The sequence below is a fragment of the Cynocephalus volans genome, chromosome 11 (assembly GCF_027409185.1).
Source record: "Cynocephalus volans isolate mCynVol1 chromosome 11, mCynVol1.pri, whole genome shotgun sequence".
NCBI lineage: Eukaryota > Metazoa > Chordata > Mammalia > Dermoptera > Cynocephalidae > Cynocephalus > Cynocephalus volans.
The window spans coordinates 20,537,892-20,554,436 of NC_084470.1; the positions used below are offsets into that span (position 1 = coordinate 20,537,892).

Here is a 16,545-nt window from a genome sequence, read left to right on the forward strand (position 1 = left end):
ATATAACTAAATACACTTTAAATATAAATACCATGTATTTCCTAATTAGTATCTGGTAAATATCTGAACGATCTATCCTGAACTCTGGTCTCAGAGAAAAAGGTCAGAGACAACTACAAAGGTGTTTCATGTTATCAGGTCCATTTTTAAAACAATGAGATCCTTTGGGAAAATTACTTACATTTTTCATTCAAATCTTTCATCAGAAATTTCTGATGGTCCTGTTTTTGGTGATCCATTTATGTCCGCACCTTTATAGTCTATTTTGCCTTTATTTTTATCATTGGACCTGTACAGCTTTTCTAGGCCACATGTGACTAACAAAAGGGGAAATCCAAGGGTATATGTGTAGCTTCAGAAATTTTTTGTAGATCTAGAACAGAACTGGAATGATGATACAGGGAAGGCACACCATTGTCTCAGGCTTGAGTTCCTAAACGTGAGAGCACAGGCGGATCACAAGGCCTCGAGGAGGGCAGGAAGAAATGCATGTCAGGCTAGGGCTTTGTGAGCACAGCTGGGGCTGGAGCCTGCAGAGCAGCTTGAAGGCGCCCACAGGAGTGCCGAGGCCAGCGTCCACTTCTGGCCTAAAACCCCAGCCGCCAGCCCGTGCCCACCCCAGCCCGGTTCACCCGAGGCCATGAAGCCTAAATGGCTAAGACATATTTAGAATATAGAAAAATTTACTGGAATATAAAATGTAAAGGATGTGCATATGTAGATATCATGTACATTTGTACCTATTATTATGTAATGATTGTAATAGTGATTTTTTCAGCACAAGTATAAAATTTACTGCTTTTTTCTGCCCCATCCTCCATACCATTTTAGGATGTGTTTAGCTTTCAAGTATCTCCTAATATGAATCCTATCAAAATAAATGAATTGGCAATCCAAAAACGTTTGACTATTCGTGGGAAGGAAGATGAAGCTAGCCCCTATGATTATGTTTTGCAAGTCAGTGGGAGAGTGGAATATGTATTTGGTGACCACCCACTAATTCAGTTCCAGGTATGTGTATTAATTATCAGTCTACTAGAAAAGTGTACGTGTATGTATTTAATTTTTATTTCTGATTTTAAAAACTGTGTGCCCATACTGGAACATTTGTAACCTACAGAAAGTTATGCAGAATTAAGTAGTCAATATCCATAATTCTACCTATGTCTGAGGTAATCATTGTTAACATTTTGGCATTTCTTTTTGTCATTTGTCTTTGCAGTTGCATATATTTTTGGCATAATAATTATACATATGAATATGCATACCTATCTATGTGTTTGCATTTTACTTTTCTGAGTGTTTTAGTTAATGTTGTATCATAATTGTTTTCCTATAACATTATGAATTCTTAACACAATTTGTTATAGCTACCTACTATTTCATTATATAAACATATGGATATTTTGGGGGAAGTAAAATATGAAAAAAACTCTTGTGGTTATCAGTTAGCTATGTAAAGTAATATTGTAAGTTTTCATTGTGAGTTAAAAAATTTCTCAATTTTAGTCTGTAATATTTATGTGTGTAATCTCCCTGGCCCCTCTTTTGTTAGTTGTATATGTGGTAGGAAATTCGTAAGCATTAGGTCTGACCATCCTCAAAAGCCTTCCTTAATCTTTGCGCTATTTATTTATTTTCATTTAGTCATGAATTATTTGAGTATATGCTTTATGTATAGTACTGAACTGCCTCAGATTATTTTGGGGGTAAAATGGAGTTTAAATATAATATGTAACACCCCTTCCCTCACAAGGTATGCTGTTTAAGGACTAGGTCCCCGGCTTTGCCTTCAAGGAACTTGAAGATATTTTAATTGAAATTACATTTGGAGACTAAAAATGGTCATTATATAAGGAACAATAAAATAAATGCCAAGTTAGAGGTCAGTAGTTAACAGGAGTTTAGAAAATCCTGTGATTTTATCATGTTATTGTTGTTTTGTTTTAAACAAAAGGTATATGGGCATGTCAAATATAAAGTGATGTTTGTTTGAGAATAAGTTATGATTTATTAGCAGGTAATGGGATAGTACACCTCTTTTCAGGTTTCTGGTATGGCCCTTAATTGTTGTGGTATAGTAGATAGAAGGTCTAGGAGCAGTTATAAATTGTGTGCACAGCTTTGGCATTCTGATAGTAATAGGTTCTAGCCCGAGAGAAGAAGATGAAAAATGCTTGGTGGGCAACATAGGAGTACTGACTTCTCTTCTTCATATTCTGCCATCATTCAAGTAGCCTCCTGCTTCTTTAATTTAACACTTCTTTTTACCTTAGTAAGGAAAACGTATATTTTACCAGCAGTTATCATTTGTTATTACAAAGAAAAATAGAGTCTTGTGTGTGTTTTTGTACAGGATAATATAGGAGAGACTCTGTACCCCCCCCCCAAAAAAATGCTAAAAAGAAAGAAAACATACAATGTAAGTAAAGGAATGTGAGGAAAATGGATCTTTCATAGTGAAAAATTTTTCAATGAATTTTTCAAAAATTTATATTTATTGTAATATTGTGTAACTCCCATGAGAGGTCATTCTGGAAAAAAAATTTTAATTAAAAAATATTTTTAATGGTTCAGAATTGAATACAGTATATTGAATCACACTTTGGATCTACATAGGACATTTATTCTCCTGAGGAATACATTGGATTCCTATGATTGATGAGTAGGTTTTTGCTGGGGAGACAGTTGGTAAAGGGGCCACCTCAAGGATCCATAGGAAAGTGAGAATCTATCATGTGTGAACCACATATTCATCTTTCCTGGCTGATTGGCTAACGTGTGACTTTGGAGTCAAACAAGTGGATATAAATCCAGATTTTACAGATACTAGCTGTGTAACTTAACCCTTCTGAGTTTTATTTTTTTAATCTGTTAAATTGGGGATAATTTCTCTTGAGGAGTGTTATGAAGATTAGCTATACGTATAAGAAGTGTTAGCTCATTTCTTAGATAAGTAGATGTTCATTTAATGGTAGCTATTTTATGTGTTGTGATTTTATTTTATTTAAAAGATGACCAGTAAGGGGATCTTAACTCTTGACTTGGTGTTGTCAGCTCTACCAGGTGAGCTAACCGGCCATCCCTATATAGGGATACGAACCCTTGGACTTGGTGTTATCAGCACCACATTCTCCCAAGTGAACCATGGGCTGGCCTCTAAATGTTGTGATTTTAAATTCTCGTATTCTTGACATCAAGTTGTTGTTTAAGATACTCTCATAGTGCATTTAGTATAGTGTTTTTTAGTTTAATTTTATTCCATTGATTTAAGTGCTTGCTTGAATATTCATACCTTTTTCTTTTTCGCCACTTTATATAGTATATTCAGAACTGTGTAATGAACAGGACCCTGCCCCATTTTATACTTGTGGAATGCTGCAAGATCAAGAAAATGTATGAACAGGAAATGATTGCCATAGAGGCTGCCATAAATCGAAATTCATCTAACCTTCCTCTTCCTTTACCACCAAAGAAAACACGAATTATTTCTGTAAGTTTCATGTGTGAACCTTTGGTAACCCCAAAAGGCATGTGATTTTGTTAGATTGTATGTTCACATGTATTTCCTTTGCTCACTTCTCCTTCTGTGAAAACCAATGCATATTTGCCAGAATCCATCACCATTTATTTAAAAATTATCTTCTAGGTACTATGTGTTTTCTTTACTCAAGCTACAAATAAATGTAAAAGTGCTGTTCATGTTTTTTGGCATTCTTTAGGTGCCGAAGAAAAATGCCGTCAAATTAGAGATTAGGCTTTAAACATAGGACTTCATCCAGCAATTTGGTACAAAGTTAGATGTGCAGAAATAGTTGAGTTACCAGTGTATTTCATTTCTATCAGCTTAACCATTGTAGTGTTTTTGATATAATTTGCCTGTCTTCTTAATATTGAGTTCTTTTAGGTTAAACATATATCTAAGGCACTGTTTTTTCCAGAGTGTAATATATTTTTATAAAGCAAATCCTAAATTTGTGTTCATTTGAACATTTAACATTTTTTATCAGTTTCCCATCTTTACAAATTACATTTAATTCTCTCTGTTAATATAAATGGCCAACTCTTCATTTATACAAAGCTTTTAATACTACTTGTTGATGCTTTTAATTTTAGTGATAACTCTTAGTGGTAGCGGAATGTTGCCTATGTTTTGCCAATGAAAACTAAGTGCATGTGGTTATAATTGCTTACTTTAATATATGTGATTTTCAGTTGTTAGTTCAGAGCTCTGTTTTCATAATTTTGCCAGTAGACATGAGAACTGATAAGACAATTTCATTGCTAGTATAAAATATTTATTTCTTTCATTAAAATACTGTTTATTTCATTTTTTTACAGCATGTTTGGGAAAATAACAACCCTTTCCAAATTGTCTTGGTTAAGGGAAATAAACTTAACACAGAAGAAACTGTAAAAGTGAGTACTTGCTTGACTGGAGTAATCACTTCACTATATATAAAAAATCATGCACACCTTAAATATAAATAATTTAAACAAAAGATTCTTTGAGTAGCTGTTATTAAAATAAGGACTTTGCTGTTATATTCTCAGCTGTATTTTTCTTTTTAATGAATGTATTTATGTTTATGTTTGCCATGTGCTCTATTGTTTGAATAACTCACTGATACACTCAGTAATGTCACATTGTAGATTAAATTTGACCCATGATCAATTATATTAGATAGAATATTGCAGTTGATTATAGGACTACTGACAATATTTGTTTTAAAGTATTCTTTGAATAGTTACAGAGCTAAAGTTGAAGAAATTGTTTTGGATCAGGAATTAAACAAGACAAATTTAAGCCAAAACTGTAGATCACATGTTTCTTTGCAGGCTTACTTTCCTCTCTCAGCTTTGCTTAGAGTTACATTCAGCCTCCTTTCTCAGTCTTTTTTTTCTTTAAACTTGCTGAGCACAGAGAAAATGTAGTACCATTTCCTGGAAGAAAATAGATGACTACGTTATAGACCACAAGTTGTTAACACATGGGAATTTATTGCACAACCCCGTACAATTAAATAAAGACCTAGCAAGTCAGTTTGTCTCAAAGTGTAAAGCATGCATTTTCCCTGTTTTGCTGGGCAGGAAATTAAGTGAATAGTTTTGTGATCCAAGGAAGAGATTCAGTTAGTTTAAAATGTTTGTTGGTATGAGGATATATTCAGGAGCACCTTGCCAAAAATGGCTTGCTTTTATAGGTTGGACATTAAAGATTTTGGGAGAGTAGAAAGGTGGTTACCAGGGGTTGGGTGGTGGGGGAAATAGAAAGATATAGGTCTAAGGGTGCAAAGTTATAGTTATCTTGGATGAATAATTCTAGAGACAAAACGTACAACATGAGGACTGTAGTTAATAATATTGTATACTGGAAATTTGCTGAGAGAGTAGATTTTAGGTACTCTTAAACACCGCCCCCCTCCAGAAAAAAAAAAAAGGTAACTGTGTGATGATGGGTATATTAATTTTCTTGGCTGTAGTAATCACTTCACTATGTATATCAAAACATCATGTATACCTTAAATATATACAGTTTTTTAAAAAGGTTCTTCGAGTAGCTGTTATGAAAATAAGGACTTTGCTCTTATATTCTTAGCTACACTTTTCTTTTCAGTGAGTGTATTTATGGCCAGTTATCCTTTATTTTCTATTTTAGTGGTAATTTTATTTTTTAAATTAAAATTTTCCTTATTAATTTTTTTCCATTGCAAAAGTATAACATGGTTGTTGCCATAAGTGAAAAAGTGCATATATGATTTTTAAAAAAGTACTAACCTGTCCTTCCTGTCTTCTTCCCACCATAAGGGATTCAGGCTCAAGAAGCCTTGTGTGTGTCCTCTGTGTTTATACAAATATGTAAAAATATGTGATGTAAGGATCATAGGGGTTTTGGTTGTGTTTGTTTCTTTTACTTGTTGGTTGGTTTGTTACAGAAAAAAGGGATGATACTAAATGTATTAGTCTGCAACCTGATTTATTCAGCTTATAATATATCTTGGACAGTCCTCTGGATTAGTAAATATTCAGTAGAGTTCCTTGGGGATTTCATTCTTAAGGTCAGAAATCACATATCGTCATATCTTCCCTCAAGTCATATGGAATATGTATGGTTTTGTTAAGTGATTTGTGTATATAGATGTATAATTTACTTAGTAACAAATGTGAATTCCTAGTTCTTCCAATTTGCAGGTTATCATGTTTATATTCTGTAGATAATTTATCAGTTCCTTAATTCTTTTGTAGTTGGTATTTCTCTACAGCCCTTTAATATTATTTAATTTCTTCTTGAAGAAGATAAAAGAAGCCTTCACAACATACTTTATTTTTCTTAAGCATTATGCGTTATTTCTTTGTAAGTGGTCAGAAAACTAAAGTCATTGATATTTTATTTCCATAGATTTTTTTCTGACTTCCATCAACTATGGAGCAGGATTGATTGTATTATTTGTGGTCTTAAGTTCCTAGATAGGAATAATGGGCATAATAATGACTTGTACTATTTAATGTGTCTGCCCTCCACCTCCCTATTCCTCCATCTAGCCTCCTAGTTCTCTCTCTTTCTCTCTTTTTCTTTTTTCCCCTCCAATGGGATTATATAGCTGAATTTTGGTAAGTTAAATGCAATTGTGACGTGACTTCCCTGTAGATACACCTTGCTGTTAAGATTAGGAGCTCCAGTATAATGTTAAAGAGAAGTCTAAAGTGTCAGCTTTACATCTTTCTTTCCAAACTTTTTTCTTTTCTTAATGCACTGACTAGGACCTCTAGTACAAAGTTAAATAGAAGTGATGAGGGTAGGTGGATTACTCAGGGTTCTCCAGAGAAACAGTCAATAGGAGTTATATGTGTATGTATATATCACATATAAATAAGTATATATAAAATATATACAGAGATTTATTATAAAAAACTGGCTTACATGATTATGGAGGCAAGCAAGTCCCAAGATCTGCAGGGTGAATCAGCAAGGTGTAGACCCAGGAAAGCCAATGGTTTAGTTCAAATTCATGTCTGAAAACCTGAGAACTGGGAGTGCTGATGGTGGAGTTCCTGTCTGAAGGCTGGGAGGCTGGAGACCCAGGAAGAGCTGATGTTATAGTTCAAGTTTGAAGGCAGGAAAATAACCAGTGTCAGTTAGAAGGCAGTCATGCAGGAAGAATTCTCTCATTTGGGAGAGGGTTAGCCTTTTTGTTCTATTCAAGCTTTTAACCAATTGGATGCGGCCAGCCCATATTAGGGTAATCTGCTTTACTCAGTCTACTGGTTTAAATGTTAGTCACATCCAAAAACATCCAGAATAATATTTGACCAAATTATGATAGATAGAATTTACTCCAAGCCATCTGAGTCTTTTGTTTTCTTTATGGGAAGATTTTAAATTAGAAATTTAATTTCTTGAATGGATATATAAGTAGTCAGATTTTCTGTTTCTTTTATGTCAGTCAGTTTGTATCTTTAAGAAAATTTATTTTGGTTATGTTGTTAAATTTATTGACATACAGTTCGTAGTAGACTCTTGTGTTAGTTTTTTATTGCTGCGTAACAAATTACTATACACTTCACACTTAAAACAATACTATTAGCTTACTGAGCATGGAGTGGCTAGGTGATTTGCATGTGGTTGTTCATTCAGGGCTGAAATCCAGGTGTTAGTTGGGCTGCATTCCTTTCTGAAGGCTCTGAGAAAGAATCTGCTTCTAAGCTGATTCAAGTTGTTGGCCAAATTCTGTTCCTTGCAGTTGTAGGACTGAGGTCTCCATTTCCTAGCTGGCTATTGACTGGGGCATAGTATGTTACTAGAGGCTGTTCTGAGATCTTTGCCCTGTGGCCCTCTCTATCTTTTAATCCAAAAAGGGAGAATTTCTCAACCATTGAATTCTTTCCACACTTTGCATCTCTTGCAGGAAGGGTTCAACAAATAGGTCAGGCTCACTGAGGATAATCTCCCTTCCTTAAAGTCAACTATATCATATAATATAACCTAATTATGGGAGTGTAATTCATCATATTTATATAATCCCAGAGAGATCATACAAGGCATGTGACTCTGTATGAGGTATGTAATGATAATCTCTTGTGTTAATGATGATTTGCCACTCTGCCTGGCTGGCATTGAAGGTCATCCAGACCTGTGAGAATGCTTGGAATTCTGTAGCATATAGCTTCCTAGTCATTCTTTTCCCAGCCTTGTGGTATTTCCTTTTTCATGTGTATGTCTTAATATTCAGCAGAAGTCTGAATTCAGTGTTACCCAAAATCTAGAAGATGATATTAGTGCAAACAGAGCACAAGGAGAAGCTCTCTACTTATAGCTCTAGTGAGAACAGGGTCTTCTAACTTTCATAAGAATGTGGAATTCACCCTTTTCTTCTGTCTTTTTTTGTTTGTTTCTTCTTTTCTCTCTTCTCATTTGCCCCAGTCTCTAAGCAGTACAGTGACAGCAGTGGGGATAGGTGGGAGCCTAAAACTCCTGTAGCTGAATCTTCATCTACAATTAGAGGAGTTGTAGTCTCCAGAGAATGGAGTAAATCCTCGTTGGCCTTTTTTTTTTTTTTTTTTTCTTTCTGCTCTTCCAGTGTTTTGCAATGCTGCCGGAAGTTTGGGTATATAAAGCCTTAGCTTTCTGGTTGGGTGAGAAGTAAAGGGGAGTCCTAGGGTACCAAAAAAAACTTGGAAGATGGCAAAGCAGGAAAAGTTCAGGAAAGCAACCTCTTAAAGTTACTTATGCTTTGAGCTTATTCCTAAACTGTATGTACATGTGAGGATCTGAGTCTTAATAGCCTGCATATTTTAAGAACTGAACTGTGGCATAAACCACCATCCACGTCTTACTGGTTAATGTGTGGTGTGCACATAGAGTAGATGCAATTAGTCCTGCAGAACATGTGAAAACTGAGGGGGTATTAGAACTACAGCTCACAGGTGGCTTGTTAAAACTTGCAACTTGAACTTAACCATTGTCCCCTAAAACAAACAAATCAACATTCTCCATAGGATATAAACAAGATCCAGAGTTTTATAACATAATAGCCAAAATGTCTGGAATGCAATTCAAAATTACTTGGTAAATAAAGAACCAGAACAATCTCAAGTTGTATGGATCATTATAGTCAGTAAATGTTGGTGCTGAGATGATGCAAATGTTAGAATAATCTCACAAAGACGTTAAAGCAGTTATTATAAAAATTCTCTAACTTCTAAGGGCAAAAACAATAGAAACGAATGGAAAGGGAGAAAGTCTCAGCCAATAAATAGAAGGTATAAGGAGGAATCAAATGGAAAATTTAGAATTGAAAAATTCAGTAAATTTAAAAATCTCACTGAATGGATTCAATAACAGAGTGGTAATGAGAAAGTAAAGTGCTGGTGAACTTAAAGATTAATCAGTAAAATTTTTCCAGTTTTAGCAACAGAGAGAAATATGATTGGGAGAAAAAACTGTACAGCCTTGGGGTCCTGTGGGACAATATCAGAAGGTCTAACACTAATGCAGGTATTATTCCATTTCTGTTGCTTATAATAGAATACCTGAAACTGGGTGATTTATAAATAAATGAAATTTATTACTTTCAGTTTGGGGGCTGGAAAGTCCAAAGTCCAGGGAACAAATCCAATGAAGGCTTTCTTCGCAGAGTGTCACATGATGAGAATGGGCTGAGCAAGGGAGAGCTAAATTCACTTATTCTCCATATAAAGCCATCAGAACCATGCCCGTTGCTCTATGAATGGATCCATCCATTCACAAGGATGCAGTCCTCACAATCTAATCACCTCTTAAAAGGCCTCACCTTTCAAATAACATAATTGAATTTCCCACCCTCTTAATACTGTTACAATGGAGATTAAGTTTCCAATACATGAACTTTTGAGGTACACATTTAACCCATAGCAGTGCATCTTGAATTGCAGAAAGAGAAAAGAGTATAGATCAGAAAAATTAAAGAACTAATCACAGGAAACTTTCCAAAGTTGTCAAAGGACTTGAACATACAAATTCAAGAAGCCCAATGTACCCTAAACTGGATAAACCCAGAGAAATACAAGCCTAGACATTTCTTGTTTCACATGTATTAGTCATATATCATAATACCTCATAGCCTAGTTATATGGGTCTCAAGACTCCTAACCTATTAAAATATATATAACCTGAGGAAACTGCATCTTAATCTTTGTGTACTTATATTGGTGCTTGGAGCACTAAATAAATATTTGTGCAGTATGTGAATTCATTTTGTTGTGACCATCTCTAATATCTTGCTAGTTAAAGGTTACCCAGTATTCCTCTCATAAGCCAGAACAAATTCTCTTTACAAATTGGCACATGATAACAAAATATATATTTGGTTTGTGTCCCCAGTTGCTTGCACAAAACCTAAAACCCTTGTAATTTCTTCAGTGATAGTGGTGATAGGAGCACCTTTTATTATATTTGATCTGGTCCCCAATTCCTGACACAAGAGTTTAAGACCTTTGTAATCTGGATAGTAATAGGAGTGTCTTTTTGTATCTTAATAAAATGACCGGTTGTTAAAAGTTCCTAGATAGTTTCAGGATGGCTAGTGGCCAGAGAAACCAACCACATGAATACAGAGTGTTGGAACTTTCAGCCCTACCAGGAAAGAGGCTAGAGATTGACTCAGTGGCCAGTGATTTAATAAACCATGCCTACTTAATGGAACCTACATAAAACATCATAAATGACTGGGGTTTGCATAGCTTCTGGGTTGGTGAATACATCCACCTGCTTAGGTGGTAGTGCACCCCAATTTCATGGGGATGGAAGCTCTTGTGTTTGGGACCTTTCTGGATCTTACCCTACATACCTTTTTATCTGGCAGTTCATTTCTGTCTTTTGTAATATCCTTTATAATAAACTGATAAATGTGTGTTCTTGAGTTCTGTGAGCCACTAGAGCAAATTGTTGAACCTGAGGAGGAGATTGTGGGAAGTCCAGATTCACAGCTGATCAATCAGAAGTACAAGTGACAACTTGGAACTTGCAATTGGCATCTGCACTAATTCTAGGTAGTTAGTGTCAGAATTGAACTGTAGGACACCCACTTGGTGTCCAGGTAGTTGGAAAATTGGTTGGTGTAGACAAACCTCACACACATTTGATGCCTGAGTTGTATAAGTGTAGAAGAAACACTTTTTCCATTTTACAAATGATTAAGAATGCAAAGTGATATACTTCATGAAACGTGGGAATTCCAGCCTTTTCATGCTACTGATCTTTTTTTATGTCTAACATTTAAAGGCAAAAAATGTAGTGGATTTTGGCCATATTGTGGAGCAAGAAGGAAGTTAAGATGTTGATGTTATAAAAAAAATTCACATCTTTCCCAACACAGAACATTTTTAATTGGTGAATACAGGAATGCAGTCTGTGTGTTGTTTTGCCACCTCCATACTGAAGCACAGTGCCAAGTCCTTTGCCTGACAAAGCCTGATTTCTGTTGCTCTCCTAATGTGCTGGGGCTTATGAAAAAGTGTCTCTTTGGAAGTTGGATAATAAAACATGTGCCTGTTAAAGCACAATAGTAATTTAAAGTTCTTTACTTTTCAGAAGACTGAAGGTGATCCAGACCAAGCATCAGGAAATGGGACAATTTTTACAAAATTTCATGTGATAGACGTTTAGAGAATGGATTTTCTAACTGCTTTTTTCTGACAACAGAACTTTTTTATGCTTACTGTCAAGGGAGATTCTAAATGCAGAAAACAAAATTTTATTATAGTAAATGTAAATCATTTTTTTCTACTCTTTTTTGTTTTTAACCACTTATCAACTTTAATCATTTTAGTGAATTACCCAGAGATTTTTCAAGCAGAAATAATATTAATGACTTGGTCTTAAATAAATCACACTTAGACTATTAAATAATGGTACTTGTTTTCGACAAATTTCTTCAAACTGTGCATAGTCTCCTTTTTGTTTATTGTTACCGTGCCCAAGTTAGACTGGTTATTTATTGTTATTCTTTCTCAGATCGCGTACTTTGCTGTGGCTGTTCATAGCTAGTATAGGACTTTTCTAGCCCATTATACTTGAGTTGTTTTTTTAAGCTTTATCTTCAGCTCATCTATAATTCTATTTCATTCTCTATATCTGAATTTTGCCAGAAGTTTGTTGATGCAATTATAATTAGCATTTTTTATTTTATTTTTTAAATATTAGCTAACTTATTTGTGGTGGGTTCTTGTTTGTTTTTATTTCTCAAAACTGTCAGAAAACAAGAGATGCTAGCATTTTAAAGCTCAGCAATTGTATGTAGCTTTTCACTACTAAAACATTGAAAAAATACTCATTTCTTAAACTCATTATTTTCTTTATAGACTATATTTAAGTTCCATGTGCAAAAGGTGACAAATTTATATGTCTGTGATTGAATAATATTTTTACCCTGAAATTTTATCTTCTTCCACCCTCCCACACAACAGATGCAAAATATGTTTTAAGTATGTTTTATTTTATTTGTAATTTATCTAATCTCATTCACAAGGAGAACACACATGCACACTCTCTCTTTCTGACCTGAGCATGCACTGTCTCTCTCTCTCTCTCTGTCTAACTCAGAACACACACAATATACAGTTTTGACTTTTTAAGAAAATAATTGAGAATATTTAATTGACAAGAAGTAAGAAAAAAATGTCAGTAGCAAGATTCCTAGTAGATATGTATATAATAATATCCTGTGTAATTGATTGCCTGATGTGGGCTACATATTCAGCTCTCTGCTTGCTGTGCACATACTAGGCAAAGCAAACAGAAAACATTATCCATTTTAATATTCAGAATCTTATAAGATAAAAACACAGTATCTATTCATGAGTTTGTAGCTCATCCTGATACTGTAAATTGAGAGAGATGTTAGTGAATCTTTATGAAGGAGACATAGTGGGTGATGTAGTGGGCACCAGTACCCCTGACAGCATAATTACAGTAGGTAAAATAATGTATCAAATACTTCTCTTATAATTTCTTTTACTGGGTAGACTTAAAATATAATAATTGACAATGCAGTTCAAAAATGTCATTCTATGAGAGACCAAACTTGTTCAATCTAAGTAGTATACTCAGCCATGTGATCATTTTAACTGAATGGTAATATCCGGACTTCCCAAAGAAATAAGTATATTTTTTCTCTGTCAGGAAATTCCATATGCTTATTTTTACTCAAAATTGGGTTTGGGGTAGGATTAGGCAGCAGAGACTTTACTGTGTTCACTTAAGGTCAAATAGATATAGGAATTCAAAGTATATACTGTATATGTTTATCATCAACTGAGTCTAGAGTAAAGTCATCATATGGACATGAAGTTCCTAAGCAGGCATCATATTTGAATAAATAACGTTCCTTCTCCCCTTCCCTGCTTTTCATGGTGATGTGTGGAGTGTAGGGTACCTATGAAATAACCTGCAGTTTTCAAAAAAAGTAGTTTAAACAAGGCTTTTAAAATTTTTTTAGTTTTAAGGCCGGCCCCATGGCTCACTCGGGAGAGTGTGGCGCTAGTAGTGCGGAGGCCGTGGGTTTGGGTCCTATATAGGGATAGCCGGTTGGCTCACTGGTTGAGCGTGGTGAAGATGACACCAAGCCAAGGGTTGCGATCTCCTTACTGGTCAGGAAAAAAAAAATTTTTTTTTTTTTAGTTTTATTGAATATGAGGTAGGCTCATTATCTCACAGGAGATAAATGAAGGCAATAGTTTTGAGCAGTAAAGGTAAGAAATAGTTCTTGCAGTGATAAAATAATTTTACATATGAAATTAGTCAGTCATGGTACTGGTCTGCCCAAAAACATTTGGCATGGGAAAGAGGCAGGTAATCAGGTTTATCCAAGGTATGGGCTTTCAGATGAGTGTGACAGAAGGAGAGACAGACACTTGCAGAGAGTTTTTTTGTTTTTTGTTTTTTACAATAAAACATTTATTTTTTCATTCAACTTTAATACCTCAACATTTAATCAAAAAGAAAACTTCCCAAAATAAATACGTCTATGTTAAATTGGCTTCTACTAAATAGACAAGGAATATAAACATATAAGGAAAATAAAAGAAGTTAGAGTTAGAGGTGGAAATTCAGAGGTAGTTTGTCATTTTAGGAGCCTATTCCATTTTTTTTTCAGTGTTTAGAGGAAAATTTATACTTGTAAACACCTGTATTAAAAAGAAGAAAAATCTTAACTCAGTAATATAAACTTCTAACTTAAGAAAATAGAAAAAGAAGAGAAAACAAAACAAAAAGCAAATATAAGTAGGAAATAACAAAGATTAAAACAGAAATATATGAAATAAGGAATTAAAAAACAGTAGAGAAAAATCAACAAAACCAGAAGTTGATTCTTTAAAAAAGATCAACAAAATCTGCAAACCTTTATCTAGACTCACCAAGTAAAAAGAAAGAAGACTGAAATTACTAAAATCAGAAATAAACCAGGGACATTATTACCTTGTCACTATGTCTTTTTGTGGGGGTAAGATTTAGTTTCTTTCTCTTTCTTGTTTGTGTTTTTGTTCTACCAGTGGGTTTTGTTCTTTCTTTATGTATTCATGGTAGTGATTATTATTTTTCACATTCCAGATGCGGGACTTCTTTGAGGATTTCTTGTAGGGCTGGTTGTGGTGGTGAACTCCCATAGCTTTTGTTTTTCTGGAAAATATACTAGTTTCCCCTCATTTCTTAAGGATAGCCTTGCTGGGTATAGTATTCTTGGGTGGCAGTTTTTTTCTTTTTAGTATTTGGAATATATCATACCATTCTTTCTGGCCTGTAGAGTTTCCGTTGAGAAGTCTGCTGTTAGTCTGATCAGGACTCTGTTATAGGTGACTTGACACTTTTCTCTTGCTGTTTTTAAGATTCTCTCTTTGTCTTTGAGCTTTGCTGGTTTGACTATAATATGTCTTGGAGGGGATCTTTATGGGTTGATCTGTTTGGGGATCATTGAACCTCCTGGATCTGAAGGTCCAATTCTGTTCCTGTACCTGGGAAGTTTTCTGTTATTATTTGTTGAATAGGTTTTTCATGCTTTTTCTTTTCCCTACTTCTGGAACACCCATAATTTGAATGTTTGTGTACGTAAGGTTGTCTGCTAGCTCTCTTAGATTTTGTTCACTTTTTAAAATTCTTTTTTCCTTTTTTTGGTCCACCTGGGTTATTTCAAAAAGACTGTCTTCGGGCCGATCCCGTGGTGCACTCGGGAGAGTGCGGCGCTGGGAGCGCAGCAACGCTCCCGCCACGGGTTCGGATACTATATAGGAATGGCCCAGTGCACTCACTGGCTGAGTGCCGGTCACGAAAAAGACAAAAAAAAAAAAAAAAAAGACTGTCTTCAAGATGAGAAATTCTTCTGCTTGTTCTAGACTGCTACTTAAACTATTGGTTGTGTTTTTCATTTTCATTGGGTAAATATTTCAGTTTCATGTGTTCAGTTACATTCTTTTTAAGGTATTAATCTCTTTGTAAATTTCCTCCTTCATATACTGGATTTTGGTCTTGTTTCATTATTTTGACTGAGTCTTCTAGTATCTCAGTGAATTTCCTTAAGATTGTTACTCAGAATTCCTTTTCAGTCATTTCAAGGGTTTCCTGCTCTATAGGGTCTGGTAGTTGAGAATTACTCTATACTTTTGGTGATGTCATATTTTCTTGGGTTTTCATACTTCTAGTATGTCTACATTGATGTCTGGTCATCTGGTAGTGCAGTTGCTTCTTCTGTTACTCTGGAATGGGCTTTGAGGACAAAGACATCCTCTTTTTCAGGTCTCCACTGGTGACTCTCCTTGTAGTCAGTGCAGTTGAGTGTCTCATGGGCAAGCTGTATGGTGGCTATGCTGCTGCTGTGGCATTGAGCTGCTTTTGCAGCAGCTGTGACTATGGCAGTGGCTGGGGTGGGACACCCATGTGAAAGTGGTGTTGTTGGCATGCCCTCTTGCCTGCTTTCCGGTGGGGGGTACTGCTCTCAGCTACTTGCCTAGGACTCCAGACATGCTGTATTGCTTGCTTCTGGGCAGAGGGGGCTACGGCCCTTGACTCCTTGCCTAGGACCCTGGGTGTGCTGTCTTGCCTGCTTCTGGGTGGAGGGGACTGTGGCCCTCAGCTCCTTGCCTAGGACCCCAGGCACGTTCTGTCGCCTTCTTCCAGGTGGAGAGGGTCATGACCCTTGGCTTCCCGCCCTGGCCCCCACACATTCTCTAGCCTGCTTCAGGCAGAGGGGGCTATGGCCCTCGGCTCCCTGCCAAGGACCCGGTGTGCGTTCTCTAGACTGCTTCTGGCTGGAGGGGGCTGTCCCCCACGGCTCCTTGCCTAGGACCCTGGGCATGCTGTATGGCCTGCTTCTGCGGAGAGTGGGCTGTGGTCCTCAGCTTGTTTCCTAGGCCGCCGGGTGTGCTCTCTAGCCTGCTTCTGGGTAGAGGGGGCTGAGGCCCTCAGCTCCTTGTCTAGAACCTTGGGCCGCAGAGTTTGGGTGAGAATAAAGATAGACAAAGATGATAGAGAAGTGGAGAGGGAGATATTGGTTGTTGAAATAAAGATTTTAATGA

The 16,545-nt window shown here is 35.9% G+C and overlaps 1 protein-coding gene and 1 pseudogene across 3 annotated transcripts in view; one reads left to right on the forward strand and one right to left on the reverse strand.

Annotated features, from left to right (window-relative positions):
- The window catches only part of PIK3CB (phosphatidylinositol-4,5-bisphosphate 3-kinase catalytic subunit beta), a 160,834-nt gene that overhangs the window by 80,781 nt on the left and 63,508 nt on the right, over window positions 1–16,545 (forward strand). For all 3 annotated transcript variants that reach the window (XM_063114478.1, XM_063114480.1, XM_063114479.1), the window contains 3 exons: window positions 832–1,011; window positions 3,323–3,493; window positions 4,342–4,419. In XM_063114478.1, coding sequence (XP_062970548.1) covers window positions 832–1,011; window positions 3,323–3,493; window positions 4,342–4,419 — 429 coding nt within the window. The remainder of the gene's footprint in view (window positions 1–831; window positions 1,012–3,322; window positions 3,494–4,341; window positions 4,420–16,545) is intronic.
- On the reverse strand, window positions 187–415 carry LOC134390754 (UPF0729 protein C18orf32 homolog; annotated as a pseudogene).